A 15,981-nucleotide genomic window follows, 5' to 3' on the forward strand; every position below is an offset into this window, starting at 1 on the left:
ATCGGAAATTGTGATTTTAGTAATAACTCGACATTGTTTGCAATTTGTATCCGAATTGATCCGACTAAATATGAACCGGACCCGACTACAAACCGACCGGATCTGACCCGACCCGGTATGAATCCGACCCGATACAAACCTGACCCGTTATGAACCCGACTCGATATGGACCCGACCTGATATGAACCCGTACCACATAATCCGAATCCGAACCGAACCGAACCGTTAATTTTTCAACCGAACCCGAACCGAACCGATAGCAAAATAAACCGGTTTCTACCAGAATTGATGAACCCGAACCAAAACCGAACCGATGACCCGATTTGACACCCCTACAAACGCCTATTCCGTATTACAGAAATCAAAAGTCCAATGAAAGAGTCTACGAGACATAAGCCAGTTTAGGCCCAAAAACAGAAACATATTCTAAACTCTCAAATTTCCCAACGGTAAATAAAACCTTAAACCTCAGAATTTAAACACCAAAACTCCCATATAATTAAACTCCCCAACGGTCATATTTCTCCACTGTTGACACATTTTCTGCATTCGCCCAAAAAATGTTCAGTAATACCAAGGTTTTAGAGAGAGAAAGATCCAAGAAGATGGAAGATTACAAGAACATCACCCCTCCATCATCGCCCACTTTCTCCTTTTCAGGTATTACATTAAATCTTCAGCAATTTAACTTCAATTTCAATCAATTCAATTCATTATTTTCATCAGCAGTTTAGTGCTAAATTTCTCCAATCCATTGCAGGAAACAACGAAAATTTGAATGAAAGTAAACGAAATTCAGAGCAAATAAGCAAGAAACCCTTCATGTCACCCACAATCTCTACTGCTTCAAAGAGTGTTACACCCAACAAGAAGAGGATCTTAGCAGAGCGGAAACCGCCAAAAATGGGTACAATTTCAAGTTCTACCACTCCTACAAAATCTCTGTCTAAAATCTCAACATTTTTTTCTGAAGATGAAACTTTTGTCCCTGATTCTACTACTAAACCTTATGATCCCGTCACCAATTATCTCTCTCCCCGGCCTAAGTTCCTCCGGTACAACCCCAACCGAAAGCGAAAACTCGTGTTGCAAACGCAAGCCAAAAGCGGCAGTACTACTACTAGTAGCAGTGGTGTTACTGTTAGCCCAAAGAGTGTTTCCCTTGATTCTCAGAGTTCTTGTAGTGCGTTTGAAACTACGGGAAATCCTGATCAAGAAATAGTGGAGGACGAAGATGAAGAAGAAGTGGGGTGGAAATGGGTATTGCTTAATTGGTTTTTTGTGATTTTTGCGGTGGTTTTTTGTACCAAGTATATTTCTTCAATGAACAATAACCCAGAAATGATTGAGTTTCAAGATTTTGGGAACTTAACTTTTGGGATTGTTTCGTTGAGGAGTCTTGATTCTGGGTATTGGGTGTCTGAATTTGATGCAAAATACTTGTATGAGTTTGTGAGTGAAATTGAAGAAAATCAAGTACCCTTTAGTCCTGAAGAGGGAAATTTGAATTATGAGATTGATTATGCAGAACATTTTAGGGATTTGGATGGTTTTAAGCAAGACATTGGGGAATATGATGCTTTTCCTGAAACAATTGTGGAAATTGAGGCACCTATTGATGGTTTTAAGCAAGACATTGGGGAATATGATGCTTTTCCTGAAACAATTGTGGAAATTGAGGCACCTATTGATGGTTTTAAGCAAGACATTGGGGAATATGATGCTTTTCCTGAAACAATTGTGGAAATTGAGGCACCTATTGTTGCTGAACCAAAATTTGAAGGAGATGAAGTGAAAAATTTAGTTTTTGATGCAACAATTGCTGCCCCTAAACCCAATGTGGTAGGTGAAGAAGAGAAATTGGTTGATTTTAAAGAGAAGATTCATGATTTGGCAGCAAAAGAGGTAGAAATTGCAGGTGATGATCATGAAGTTGTTGGTGATAATCACGAAAATAAGGAAGTAGACATAGTTGAAATTGGTGAAAAACAATGGAGATTAACCAAAATGGAATACATTTGGGTTGGGGGATTAACTGTTGCTTCTTATGTGGGTTTTCTAGTGGTGCTGTTTATCCGCAAGTGGAAGAAGGCTTTTACAATGAGCGGTTACTCAAAAAGGAAGAGGAATTCTGAAGCTGTAAAGGAAGAAAGTGGGAGATCTTTTAGAGAAGACTTAGAATTGCATAATTGTTTGGCAGTTAATGTTGAGTCAATGCAGAAGACTCCGACCGCAAAGCTGGTTGGTGAGGTCGATTTTGGAGGACAATTCAGTGGAGCAGTAAAGATGCAAGGGAGAGATGGAAGTGTGTTTTCTGTTCCTGATGAAAGAAGTACAAAGAAGAGCAAGGTTTCTAGTTCTAGTTCTACTTCTACTTCTACTTCAGAGGTGAGCAACATTTATCCATCATTTCTTATTTTGAGTTGCAGTTTGTCCTAACTCCTAACATAATCCCGGTGTTGGTTCTTCCTAATTAGTCTGTCATGCATGATTTCATTGTTTAGAATAACCTTGAACATGATATTCTCTGATGCTAAGACACCTGGAATGTTGTACTAATTCTGCTGTTTGAACCATTGTTTGTCAAAAACTAGTATATCCTCAACTGTCAGGTGCCTTCAGCTTGCATTTTAACTTCTTACAAGTTACAAACAGCTGTTCTTACTTCTTAGGTATAATAACATCAAGTAATCCCTCCGTCCCTTAATACTCGCATCGAGTTTAAGATATTTGAATTGACTTATTAATTTAATGGGCGTTAATAATGGTGGGATATTTTTTTAATATAGTTAGTGGGAAATGTGTAAGAGGTGGGGAGTGGTGAGTGGGGGTGTGAATTTTTAAATGATTTTTTGTAGGGAATAGGGGTGTAGGTGGGGTTAGTAAGTAAGTGTGAGAAATAATATAATATTGGTATAAATTTCTATTAAGAGAAGCAATGCAAGTATTAAGGGACGGCCCGAAAAGGAAAGCGGTGCGAATATTAAGGGACGGAGAGAGTATTATTTACTACACCAAACTAGATTCTGTATTAATTTTGATTTGATCAACAATATTGCTTATGCACTTTCGTTATATGTGGAATAGGATGGCAAAGAGGAAGGGACAGCATTAAGGCGGTCGCAACGACTCCGGAAGAAAGGAGTTGCATCTCCATGAAAATGCATACCAACAAGTTAGCACCATATTTCAGTGTTTTCCTGCTGAAATTCTCACCATCCTTTTCACTCTTTAGCAATTAAGGTTGGAGTTAATCTGTAACACAGTAATTGTTGTGATACTGTACTAAATATAATCCATGTTTCGTATACTTTTGTATAAGTAAAACTAGAATAATTTTAGACCTATTATTTTTCTCTGATAATGACTAACCTATGTTCCCTTTTTCCTTTCAAATTTTGCATTGGCCTACTAATCTTATCCTCGTGTTTTTATATCGTTTGGACCACATTAAAAGTTACCGTTAAATTGTCTTTTTATTGTGGATAATGCATGTTATTGTCAACCAAGGTGCAAATTCATTGATAAACTGTCATTATAATGTTGGGATGTAATGGAATCCACTTGCAACCCAAAAAAAAAAAAAAATTCTCACGTTATAAGGTACGGAATCCAATCTTTCTCCAGTGTATGAGTTAATTTAGCCATTCTTAATTCCCAGATTTCTTCTTACAAAAATAGAAATGATAAACGATCGTAATTTGCGACCTTTAAACCGTGTTACAATGATGATATGATATTTTTATGTATCTTGAATGTAATTGGAAACTAAAATATTTAACTCATATGACCAATATTAATATTAAGTACATGCTAAATATTAATATTCTACTTTATCATAAATATAATAAATATTTGTTTCCTTCTTTGTATCGACTACCTTATTTACATATTTTCATAGTAAAAATATTTTGATGACGCATGACCTACGTGACGTCTATAGGTAACATTTAGAATATGACACATAAGATGAGACAACTAAATATTGTCGCAACTTGCGACCTTTATCATTAACCCATACTAGTTAACATACATGTTTTTCTGAGTTAAGCTAAAGGTTGGGGTCCAACCTTTTGATTTTTTCACCCTTTAGGACCTCAACCTTTTTTTTTCACCTTTTGGGGACTCATGTTCATTTTCCGGCCAGTGAACCATAGTTTAACTTACCGTTAACCATACTATCACTCAAATAATAAATTAAGACAAAGGTTAGGGTCCAACTTTTTGATTTTTTCACCGTTTAGGACCCGAATATTTTTTTTCACCTTTTGGGACCTCATATCCATTTTTTTGTATACCAACGTTATTTACTATAAAAAAAAATCAGAAAATGCAAAAAAAGAAGAAGTTAGCGCTCAAATTAATAATTATAATAATAGTTATTAATATTTTTATTTTTATTAATTATTATGTAATAATTGTTATTAATATATTTAACAATAATAATAATAATTCATCTTTCCCAAACCCCATCATACAATTAAAACTACATAGTACTTTTCTCCAAACATCATAGATAATATTTACTCATTCATAAGACCTTTAATAGTTGAAACTTAATTTACGTAATCCAATAACAACTGATTTGAATATGTTTATAGAAAATTTGAGGTCAGAAATTTTAATTCGGAAATTGCTGATTAATTTTGATTGAGTTAAGCATAAATCATTTAAGTACCTCATCAAATATGAGCATCAATAATCCAATTGTCTTTACTCTCATAAAACAATCAAGAACTAGTATGATATATTAACTTGTGATCAAAATCAGAATTCGTTTAAAATTAACCTATTTTTATTATTTTTACGTTTTTGTGTGGACATTATTAATATTCTTCAAACAAACCACAAATAATTGTGAGGATATACCATCAATGACGGATCTTCCTAACAACTTGGGTCACGGGGCGGAAAATTCCGTAGTGTATTTTGTTCCATCATCCCCGTAAATCTTTGAGTATAATTGTATGAATATCGTACTCTACTATATAAATTGCTTAATTCTTCTATTGTCATTGGACACCATAACCGAATATATAAAATATGATCAGCTTGTAAATAATTATTTGCTTCTTTATTCATTAGATTATTTGATACGCAAATCAATTTATATATGGGCTAAATTTATGAATTAAGTTACATATTATTTCAATTTGAACTTATTATATGTTAATGATTAGAAACTTTAATAATTGAATTGGAATTACATGAAAACTTGAGTGAGTTCTCAAAAGGTGAAAAAAGAAAGTTAAGGTCCTGAAAGGTGAAAAAACGAAAAGGTTAGTCCTCAAACTTTTGATTTACTTTAACCTTTTAACCCAAGGACCTAACCTTTTAATGTACTCTAGTTAAATTTGGCCGGAAAAGGGGAATAAGGTCCCAAACGGTGAAAAAAAGGTATAGGTTCTAAACGGTGAAAAGTTCAAAAGGTTAGACCCCATTTATTAGCTTAACTCATGTTTTTCTTATAGTTATCAACTAGTATAATACCTGTGCGATGCACGATATAATCATCTAAATATAAATTTTATATGAAATCTGGTAGACAATATCATCAAAATAGTACTTATGGATATTTCCAAATTAAAACTAAGGATTGATAAATATGTTATTGCTCATTCAATTTCTTATTTATTAAAAAAATAAGGGTAGATATATAAAAAAATAAATTATTCCCACTTGTGTCAAGCATAAAGTTATCTCGTTCACCCTTTACTAATTGGATAGTAATACCTACTTAATACTCGCACGGTCACCCCATCAACCTCACTACCTGGTCACTTAGCACCTACATACACCACTTACTTTATTCATTTAGAGATGACTTTGAGGCGGGGCTGGCTCCACAGACGCGTATCCACCAACAATTCTCTTCCCCATCTTCTCCATCAACGATAGGAAAGATACCCACCACTCCCAATCCGCGTCTCGGGAGGTACAAAATAAATTTCATCCCCTATCATCACCCCCCCGGTATATCCACACCCGCCTCAAACCCATCCTTAGGTTCAACTCTTTTTTTGTAAGAGTTTTGAATTTTAAAAACTCTATTTTAGAGTCTTTGACAATTCGTTTGTCTGAATAGAGTAATTGAATAAATTAAAATAAATATTGTAATATGTACGTTAGTAGCAATTATATATGTATATATATTCATAATCAATTAGATGAAGATTAACGACGCAGACAGGTCCAATCTAAAATCCACCATATCCCCGACACCTATGACAAATTCATTTTTTAACCCCGTCACCCACCAAACTTTCTTCAACCTCGCCCACTTGGGACGGATGCACGGGGGGATCTCCCAAAAGACCATCCCACTGACATCCGATATTCGATAAATAATTCACTTTTCCTTTCAACTAACTTTTAAATATATTGACATAAGTTTATTACGCAGTATTAAGTTGATTGTTTTAGCTATAATATTGATGAAAATATATAAAAGTGACATATATATAATTAGGAGGTGAGTGTTCTCAAATCCAATCGATTCAAACTCGGCCCATTCGATGCACGGTTTATGATATGAATATTAAATTTGCATATCTAAACTATAACTATAGACAATTATCATCAAAGTAGAGCTTATAGATAATTTTCTTATTAAACTAATGATTTCTCGGTATGTTACTGCCCATTCCATGTCTTATTTATTTAACAAAATCAAAATAATAAAATAAGGGCACATAGATAAATTTACGTTCTTCCTCTTTCATAACAAACCATGTCAAACATAACTTTATTCTCATCCGTTCTTTACTTCGATAGTCATACCCACTTAACTCATAAATCATCTAAATCATTACCCGATCATTTAACACCTACCCCACCATATATTTTATTCAGCTAGAGATATCTTCGAAGCGGGGTGATGCTGGTCCCTCAACACAACCTAAAATTCTCATTCACATGCCCGTCACCACGATAGGTGTCATACTCATCTCAGTCCTTATTCTCGCCTCGTAGGCAAAAAATAAAAGTAACCCCGCTTCATCCCCATCCGTGTATCTACATCCGCCTCAAACCAAGCCCTAGACGGCTTGATCCGACATTATTTTTTGATAAGAGAGTTTTGAATTTTAACACTCTAAGAGTATTAGACAATTTGGTTGTCCGGTTACATTATACTTTGGACACATATAACTTATAGATATTTTCCTAATTAGTTAAAATTAATGATGGGTAAATTTGTTATTCCCTATTCGGTGTCTTATTTATTAAAAAAAAATGAAACAAATAAAGGTACATAGACAAAATTATTTTCCTCCATATTCATCACACGTGTCAAACCTAGCCCTAGACGGCTGAACCCGACATTATTTTTCTGTAGGAGAGTTTATTTTAAAACTCTATTCTAGAGTATTTGACAATATGGTTGTTTGATTACATTAAAATTTGGACACATATAGCTTATGGACATTCTCCTGATTAAAACTAATGTTGGATAAATTTTTATTGCCCATTCGGTCTACTTATTAAAAAAAGAAAACAAATAAAGGTACATAGAACAAATTATTTTCATCCCCACTCATCACATGTGTCAAACCTAGCCCTAGACGGCTGAACTCAACATTACTTTTTGGTAAGAGAATTTTAAATTTTAAAACTCAAATCTCAATTTTGTTGTCTGATTACACTTGGACACATATACCTTATAGATATTCTCCTAATTAAAATTAATTATGAACTTTTTTGCTATTTTCCCATTCGGTATCTTGTTTATTATAAAAATAGAGTCAAATAATGGTACATAAACAAATTTATTTTCATCTCTATTCGTCACATGTGTCAATGATAGTGTTATTCTCATCCATCATTTACTTTGATGGTCACATGTGTCAATTATAGTGTTATTCTCATCCATCCTTACTTTGATAGTCATATTTATATCATTATCCGATCACTTTACAACTACTCCACTATTTTATTTATTCAGCTAGTCATGACTTTGAAACTGATCGGAGTCTCCAAACTTGTACTCGTCTAAAATTCATATCCCTATTTCCGTCACCCACGATGGGAAAAGTACTCACCCCTCCCAATCTCCTTCTAACGGGTTAAAAGTAAAACTCATCCCCAATCTATCACCCACCCGTGTATCCACACTCGCCTCAAACCCACTCTATGACTCAATTTTTTTTGTTAAGAGAGTTTTAAAATTTAAAATTCTACTAAAGAGTCTTCTACAACTCAAGTATTTTATTAGAATAATTGATTAAATAAACAAAAAATTATATTACGTACTCTCTCCGTCCGGATTTAATTGTTGTAATAGTCTATTCACGGAGTTTTATGCGATAAGTTATTGTAAGATTATATTATATAATCTAATAGAAAAATAGGTATGATGGGATATAGTGAGATTTTTTTTATATAGAATAAAGTATAAGAGAGGGAATTAGAGAGAGAGATATAGCCCCACATCAATTTTCGTTATCCAAAATTGCGCGCAAAGATTTTTCATTAGATTACAATGTAAAATAAAGGCAAATATATTACCCATCAAAGACAAAGAAACTAATAATATAAAATGAAACTATAAAATCTTTAAATTACTTTCATTTAAAAGATTAAGGAACTATTAAATAAAAGGATAAGTAGAAATTATAAGTTCGAGAAAGAAAAGATACAAAGTTATTAAACAATTTCTTTTTACAATAAGCATGTTTTACAAAACCTTGATAAATATTACTTTGAATATTAAAGTAAAGATAAATATTCGTTATACATATTCTTGGTCAATATAAGACACATATTTTAAATAAAAATTGACAATATATAAATACAATTAGTCATTTTATTAAATTTGTATTGTGATATGGGTATTAAATTTGTATTATGTAAGTATTATGCATGTATTTAAACAAATCCAACAAAATGATACGAAGTACTTGACTATGTTCATCATCTATATTAATAGTCACCAAATAACATTAAAATTACAGAGATGTGTGAATATAATAATTAGTGTAAAAATAAAAGAGTTGCAAAATATAAAAAATTGAGGAGTTACATAGTAGAGTATTAGATAGATAAGGTTACACAAGTTTTTCTCGTGTTTAAGGAAGTTACATACTCCGTACTTAATTTTTTAAAGTAATAAAATATTACTTATAATTATCAAATTTAGTTGTTAAAATATTATACAATATAATAGACCTTTTTTTATACTATATTCATACTTAGTTGATTTTCTAATTTATTTGTATTCTAATTATGTCAGTACAAATCGGTAGATTACATTAATTATTTTTTGTAAATATCCTACTACGTAATCCGTATAATGGATTAATTTTTTTAATAAAAATATAATAATATATTATTATATTTGTTACCAAAATATAAAAACAGATTTTATATAGTACTCCTTATGTATAGAATGACATCTTTTTTTAGGAAAATAGAATCAAATACTTTATTGGGTAAAAAGGTAACAAAATAATTTACAATCAAGTATTTTATTTTTTAATTTTTTTATATCTAAAAGAGAGGCCAATCAATGAGTGACATTTGTCATCACCACATTGATTTCCTCTCTTTTAGTATAATATACTAGTATAGGACCCGTGCGATGCACGGTTTACAAATCTTAATTTTAAGTGCGAAGTTAAATTTGTTTAGAAAAAAAAATTGTGGATTTTTCATTCTCATTTGCACCTGTCACCCATAATTTCATGTTAGGTATAAAAATCAATTAACATCCTATAGTATTTTTTTATTATTATTATTATTGTATTACCCGTACCCATTTGATTACATACCTCATTAGTCTTTATTAGAGATGGACTGTGAGTCGGGTCTGACCTAGCCCATCCTGACACAGCACATAGTGGGTTATGTGGGTCGGACCCACTTATGACCCATGACACAATGTGTCGTCGGTCGAGTTTTTTCAACACAACCCATTTCGACCGACCCCATCGAACTCGACACAACCCACCACGGTACACCCGACCCATCCCACTACAAATGCATCTTATCCGAAATTTCTTTTACCTTACATAGTAACTTTAAAATTTAAATATGAAATATTATGTGCAGTATATCTACTCAGTTTTGAGAATGTTAAACTTATTTTATTAACAAAATATTTTATTAACTATAAAAATTATGAAAATATTCGGAACAAATGATTATAACTTATATTACATATGTGTTTTCTTCACCCTTGAAAAAAAAGTTATATGTTCAGATAATGTCATTTTTTTTATTGTGTTACGCGTATCATTTTGTTGCCCACCTAATTTTGTCACTTGCTCTATTTCAAGTTTACTCTTTTGAAATCAGTTATAATCAAATCCAATAAGGTTAATTAGGTCTATTAGATTTAATCAAGTCCAAATTCAATAAATTTAGATAAATTTAAATTCATTTTAAATAAGGTGTAAAAAATGCACCCTACCATCATTTTTTTTGTTCCATTTGTTTTTATGTGGTCAAAATAAAATTAAAAAATTGGTTGTACTTTGTGGATTGTATTTATGAAGAAAGAAACTACATTGGCTAAAACTCAAAACCAAACCCACCACATCTCAATGGAGAATATTATTTTATCTCTATAAATGTTCATCACTTATCAAACCACTACTTATTCACGTCTAAACAGGGTTGAGACAGATGAATGTCCATTAAATCTGTTCCACCGTTTTTTTATTTTAATTATGATTTAACATATTTATATGGAGATTTTGTAGATAATAATGTCATGCAATTGAGAATAATATTTCTCTTAAAGTCATAATATCTTAGATTTTAGTTACTTTATTTGGATATAGTGTTCGTATTTCATTGATATGTTTCCATTGTATACTTCGTAAAAGGTTAATAATAAAAATTAAAACAACCATTAACAAATTATAACTAATAGCTTATTATTATATTGTCAAATTGGTTGTTGAGTATTCCACGATTTTGGTCAATATGCATAACATAGTAGCGCTCAAAAGAACGAAGAGTAGTATATACTAAAATGCTTTCATTCCTTGATAGACAAAAATTGTTTTCATTCCTATATTATATGGGGAAGGTAAGCTAATTTTAATTTATCGCAAACTTGCATTAAAATTTAATTGTTTTTCCATAGTAGTACATTTTATCAAATATACAAATAATTTAAGTTTAAGATTCATACGGAGTATCTTGTTTACTCTTACATAAATTATCCCCTCTAAGAAATTAATATGCAATACATATTATTAGTAACAATAATATGATGTTTGTTTATAACTCTTATTTTAAAAATATGTATAGATATCAGTTCCATTCTATACAGATGTGACTATGTGAGAATGTACCATAAAATTGTATAATGGATTAAATAAGTATGTATATATATTATTAATGTTGTCAATGATATTATTGTGTATAAAGATATTGCATAAAATTGTACTCCGTATTCCATAATAAAATATTCATGATATATTATTTAAGAAAAGTATACATGATAAGATACAATTTTATTAGGTAGTACTCCATATAATTAAGATATTAGGTGTCAATTTCCTACGTACGTACGTAAAACATTAAATTTTTTAAAATTGATTTTCCATATTGATAAGCCATTGTTACCATGAAATATAATGCGTTCGGTCTAATATGACTAATTTATCTATTAATTAATTTATGTGTAATATAATTTTCTATATTATAAAATGAGCAAATAAAAGAGACAGGTATACTTGTCAGCACAATGTAGTCAGATTTTTCAGTTTGAGAAAAATAACACACTTATATATTTATACATAATTATATAAGAATGGAATCTTGATGATTTACATTTATTTGCAAATTTTTAAGATGTTCAATATCAAAAGAATATTTACGATTTATAACAACTAACAACATATTTCAGGTGCATATTTTTCCTTAAATACGAAACATAAATTTATATTTATGCACAATATTTGCAATATTGATATTTTGTTATAATCTATTTAGATACGACAAAATATTTGCGCAATAGTTTAGATAGTAAGTATTTCATTCAAATTTACTTGAACGTAAACAATTAGTATGCAATACTTTTTGTTGTTTGATTCTATTATACATACGCTATTAAAAAGAAATAGTGTCTTAGTTGTTTGATTCTATTAAATAGGCGCTATGCCGCTATTAATAAAAATAACCAACTTATCTTTCAAACTTGTTCGGTTGTTCCTCGTGTTGTTTAATCTATTTATATACGACAAACTATTTGCAAAATAGTTTAGAAAGTTCAAATTTACTTGAACGTAAATAATTAGTATGCAATACTTTTTGTTGTTTAATTCTATTAAACATACGCTATTAAAAAGAAATAGTGTCTTAGTTGTTTGATTCTATTAAACAGGCGTTATGCCGCTATTAATAAAAATAACCAACTTTTCTTTCAACCTTGTTCGGTTGTTCGTCGTATTGTTTAATGTTGAACAATGGAGCTCTTTTATGTATTATTGACATTGTTAATTGGTATTGAATTAATTTTTTTTGTTTTTGATGTTATAGATTGATTTGCATTGGTTTGGGTGGTGGTCTTACAGTGGGATAAAGTTTGTGAATTGTTTCTTTAAATTGTAGAGAATAATTCCATAAGCCGTACTTTGAAAACATCTTTCGTAATATGATATTGAACTATAAGTTAAAACATATTTCGTAATATGATAATGAACTGAAATATATTCCGTATATATAACTGATTTGTTTTCCGGAAAATATTTTTAGAATGTATATTATCAACAGAATCTTTAGGATTTGTAATCAAAATAAATAATACATTCCTTAAATAAAATATTCTAATTCCCTCAAAAAAAAATTAACTTTTTTAATTAAAATGAGAGGTGAATCAATGAATGACATTTGTCATCACCACATTGATTTCCTCTCTTTTAGTATAATATATATAGATAGATATACACGTACACATTAAATAAGATCAATCAATAACCAAGGTTCAATTTCAAAAAAAATATGTGGGCCTTCTAAGTTCTATCAATCCCATTTTAAAATAGGAGTCACCCGTCTCTTCTCTGATTTGTTTTTGGTACAAATGAGCCACACAAGATAATAAAATTACTAAAAAGAAAATAATAATTCGATTTTATAACCTATTGTATACATGCCCCTCAATTTTAGCCGTGTTTTCTTTGATTATTCTAATTCTGGTAGAAACTTCCTAAATCTTAATGAAATCTATGTGCGTTGTTGGTGGTATGGAAGTTTCACACTTGAATTATTCTAAAGTTGTATGCGTAGACAACTTGCGCAACACTTTCCACACCGCAGCCTAAGAAGAATGCCCATTCTGTATTGTAGTATTATCAAGAACAAGTAATCACATCGATTTAAAGTAAGTGACAAGATTTTGGCCGGACAATTAGTTACTCCGTATGTTTTATGTTTGACTTTCTTGCCTTCTTTTTTTCTTTATTCTTCCAACCCGCAGTCAAATTGATGGCATGATTTACACGACTTTAAGCTAAAGCCCATTTTCAACTTTGCAACATGTTTGAGTTGAAATAAGTAAGAATATTCGAACAACTTCTTCAATGTTGGAAGGGAATTTTTGAAATTAGAAGACACATTTTATTGGTTGTCTCACTTTAAGAGATATGGAATACCTCATCACTAAAATTATACTTCATCCGTTTCTGAAAGTTCTCTACGCTTAGGAATATGTATCCAAAATATGAAAACTTTGACTATAAATTCTCACTATTATATACATCAAAACGTTACGTGTAAGATCTTGTTAGATTGGTTTCGGTATGTATTTTTCAGAATATCAACTTTTTATAATTTTCCACATACAAAATTGAATGTATTAGTAGTTAAATATGGCATTGGAGTCCGTACAAATAGTAACTGTAAAGAATTTTCTGAAACGAAGCTAGTATTAACTAGCACATATAAGGTACATCCAAGTTTACTGTACAACATCTACTTTCTCATAAATGTGCATATGATGTGAGAGTAAATATGAGAAGGGCACCTAATGATTACTAGCGGGCACCCATAACAATCATTGTTTATATTAATATTACGAATTATAGAACAACTAATATAAAACATATTATTACCGACTCAAGATAAGTGCATGAAAAATTACGTTACATTAGTAGACCATTTCATTCATTATAGTAAAACTAGTGGTGGACGATAACCTTTACCAAATGGTGATTCTGGATTAACCATGATGCAAGTATGTAACTAATCTTGTCTAAGAACGTAACAAAAATCGTGGAAGATTGTGCATGCCCACTAAATTTGTTGATTAAAATTTAGAGGATGATATTATGATAATCTTGTTTAAGAATGGATATCGTATAATTTATAATCTAGATCAAGTCTTGTTTATATTACCGTCCATCTTAAAGAAAGTTTGTGATACTAGCTATTCCGGAAGTCTCGATGAGGTTGTTTATGTTTGAAATATTAATTTAGAAAAATCTAGATAATATATTTGTAAAAATCTAGTAGGGAAATTTCTAGAATTATCCAAAAACAAAATTTAGTAAGAAAAATCTAGATAAATGACAAGTATAGAAAAATCTAGAAAATAAGGGTTCTAGCAAAGACATAAGTGAGAGACTTGGGCTCTCACAAATATTGTTGTACAATTCTTATTAATGTAATCAATGATAAAAAGGCAATTTTGTTAAATAATTTTGTTATCAGTTTATGTATATGAACTATGAAGTACAAGTTACGAGATTGTGGAGAAAAAACAAGTGATTGGCGTGATCTGTAGGAAACCATTCTACAAAATTTGAATTTATTGTATCAAAAGAAAAGCATGACATTCATAAATCAATCAAATTGCCGATAAATTAATACCTCTTAATTTTCAAATAAATCGTAAGTACTCCGTACTACGTAATAAGGTGATTAAGTAATTGTACAACGTATATTCAAACACTAGCTAGCTATGTTCATCATACTCATATCGATTCCATTTCGATCTACTCACGTCGTAATAATAAGTAATTATGAAAAAGCTAATACACAATTAGAAGGTAGTTTGTACACGACTTAGCGGAGGTCTACAACTACCTATAAAACTAGATTTCCTACTTAAACAAGAGAAATTTGATAAAGAACCCTTTGAAACTTTCTTTGAAATTCCAGCTTTTGGTGATCTATAATTATTTAAACCACCACCATAACTTTTACAAGCTTTTAATCTTCTTTGATATGGTGTATCTTTCTTTGCAAGATCTTCTAAGCTTGCCACTTTGGCTAGTGACGTAAATGATTGTGACTTCCCTTGGTAAAACTTTGATAATCCTCTCCTGAAAACAATAATATTCACAAACACAATAAGAGATCGTACTAATATTTAGTATAACATATGATGTACGTGCTTGGAATCTTAAATTAATATATCAAAGATTTTCTTCAGTTACTGGACCATTCAAATTGGAATGTAAACTGTCCAATAGCTAGAGAGGATCTCGTTATACCCTAATTTGAGATAAGTTAATTTAAGATGTCAAACCCATTTATATTGACATTTGTGTATATATATATTATAGAAAAATGATAATGAACTTACTTGATGGGAAGTTGGTTCATGAGCTCGGATAATTCATACAATGGTCCATTTGATTGCCTTGGTGATGATGAAGATGATGTTGATGAAGATGATGATGCATCATCAAGCAAATCCGATGAAGATGATTCCATAGAGTTATTTGAGTCTTCAAAGGAGGATGAACTTGATTCACTAATGAATGTATCATCATGATGATCATGAAATCCTCCCAACATACTCATCAACTTATGCTCTTCATCATGTGTTACTTTCATATGATACAATCCCATCCTATGTGTTGCTTCCATGATCTTGTGTTATGTGTTCTTGGAGAAAGAAAAAACTATAGAAGAGAGATAAATGATAAATGATAATGATAAAAAGGAATGGAGAAAGATGAGAATATATACTAACTTTTTTTTTTGTTAAGATGGCATTAGTTATTATACAACAACAAAATATAAGAT

At 30.8% G+C, this 15,981-nt stretch overlaps 2 protein-coding genes across 2 annotated transcripts; one reads left to right on the forward strand and one right to left on the reverse strand.

Moving 5' to 3' along the window:
• Nucleotides 1-454: 454 nt before the first annotated feature.
• On the forward strand, nt 455-3,396 carry LOC110796880 (uncharacterized). Its single transcript, XM_022001964.2, has 3 exons — nt 455-660; nt 761-2,388; nt 3,088-3,396. The coding sequence occupies exons 1-3, from the start codon at nt 561-563 to the stop codon at nt 3,157-3,159; spliced, it is 1,800 nt and encodes a 599-aa protein (XP_021857656.2). The 5' UTR covers nt 455-560; the 3' UTR covers nt 3,160-3,396.
• An 11,394-nt stretch (nt 3,397-14,790) lies between these two features.
• Nucleotides 14,791-15,981, reverse strand: LOC110796888 (protein OXIDATIVE STRESS 3). The gene is made up of 2 exons (XM_022001976.2): nt 15,536-15,981; nt 14,791-15,272 (listed from the first exon to the last, which is right to left on the reverse strand). The coding sequence occupies exons 1-2, from the start codon at nt 15,820-15,822 to the stop codon at nt 14,990-14,992; spliced, it is 570 nt and encodes a 189-aa protein (XP_021857668.2). The 5' UTR covers nt 15,823-15,981; the 3' UTR covers nt 14,791-14,989.

The sequence above is a fragment of the Spinacia oleracea genome, chromosome 4 (assembly GCF_020520425.1).
Source record: "Spinacia oleracea cultivar Varoflay chromosome 4, BTI_SOV_V1, whole genome shotgun sequence".
NCBI lineage: Eukaryota > Viridiplantae > Streptophyta > Magnoliopsida > Caryophyllales > Amaranthaceae > Spinacia > Spinacia oleracea.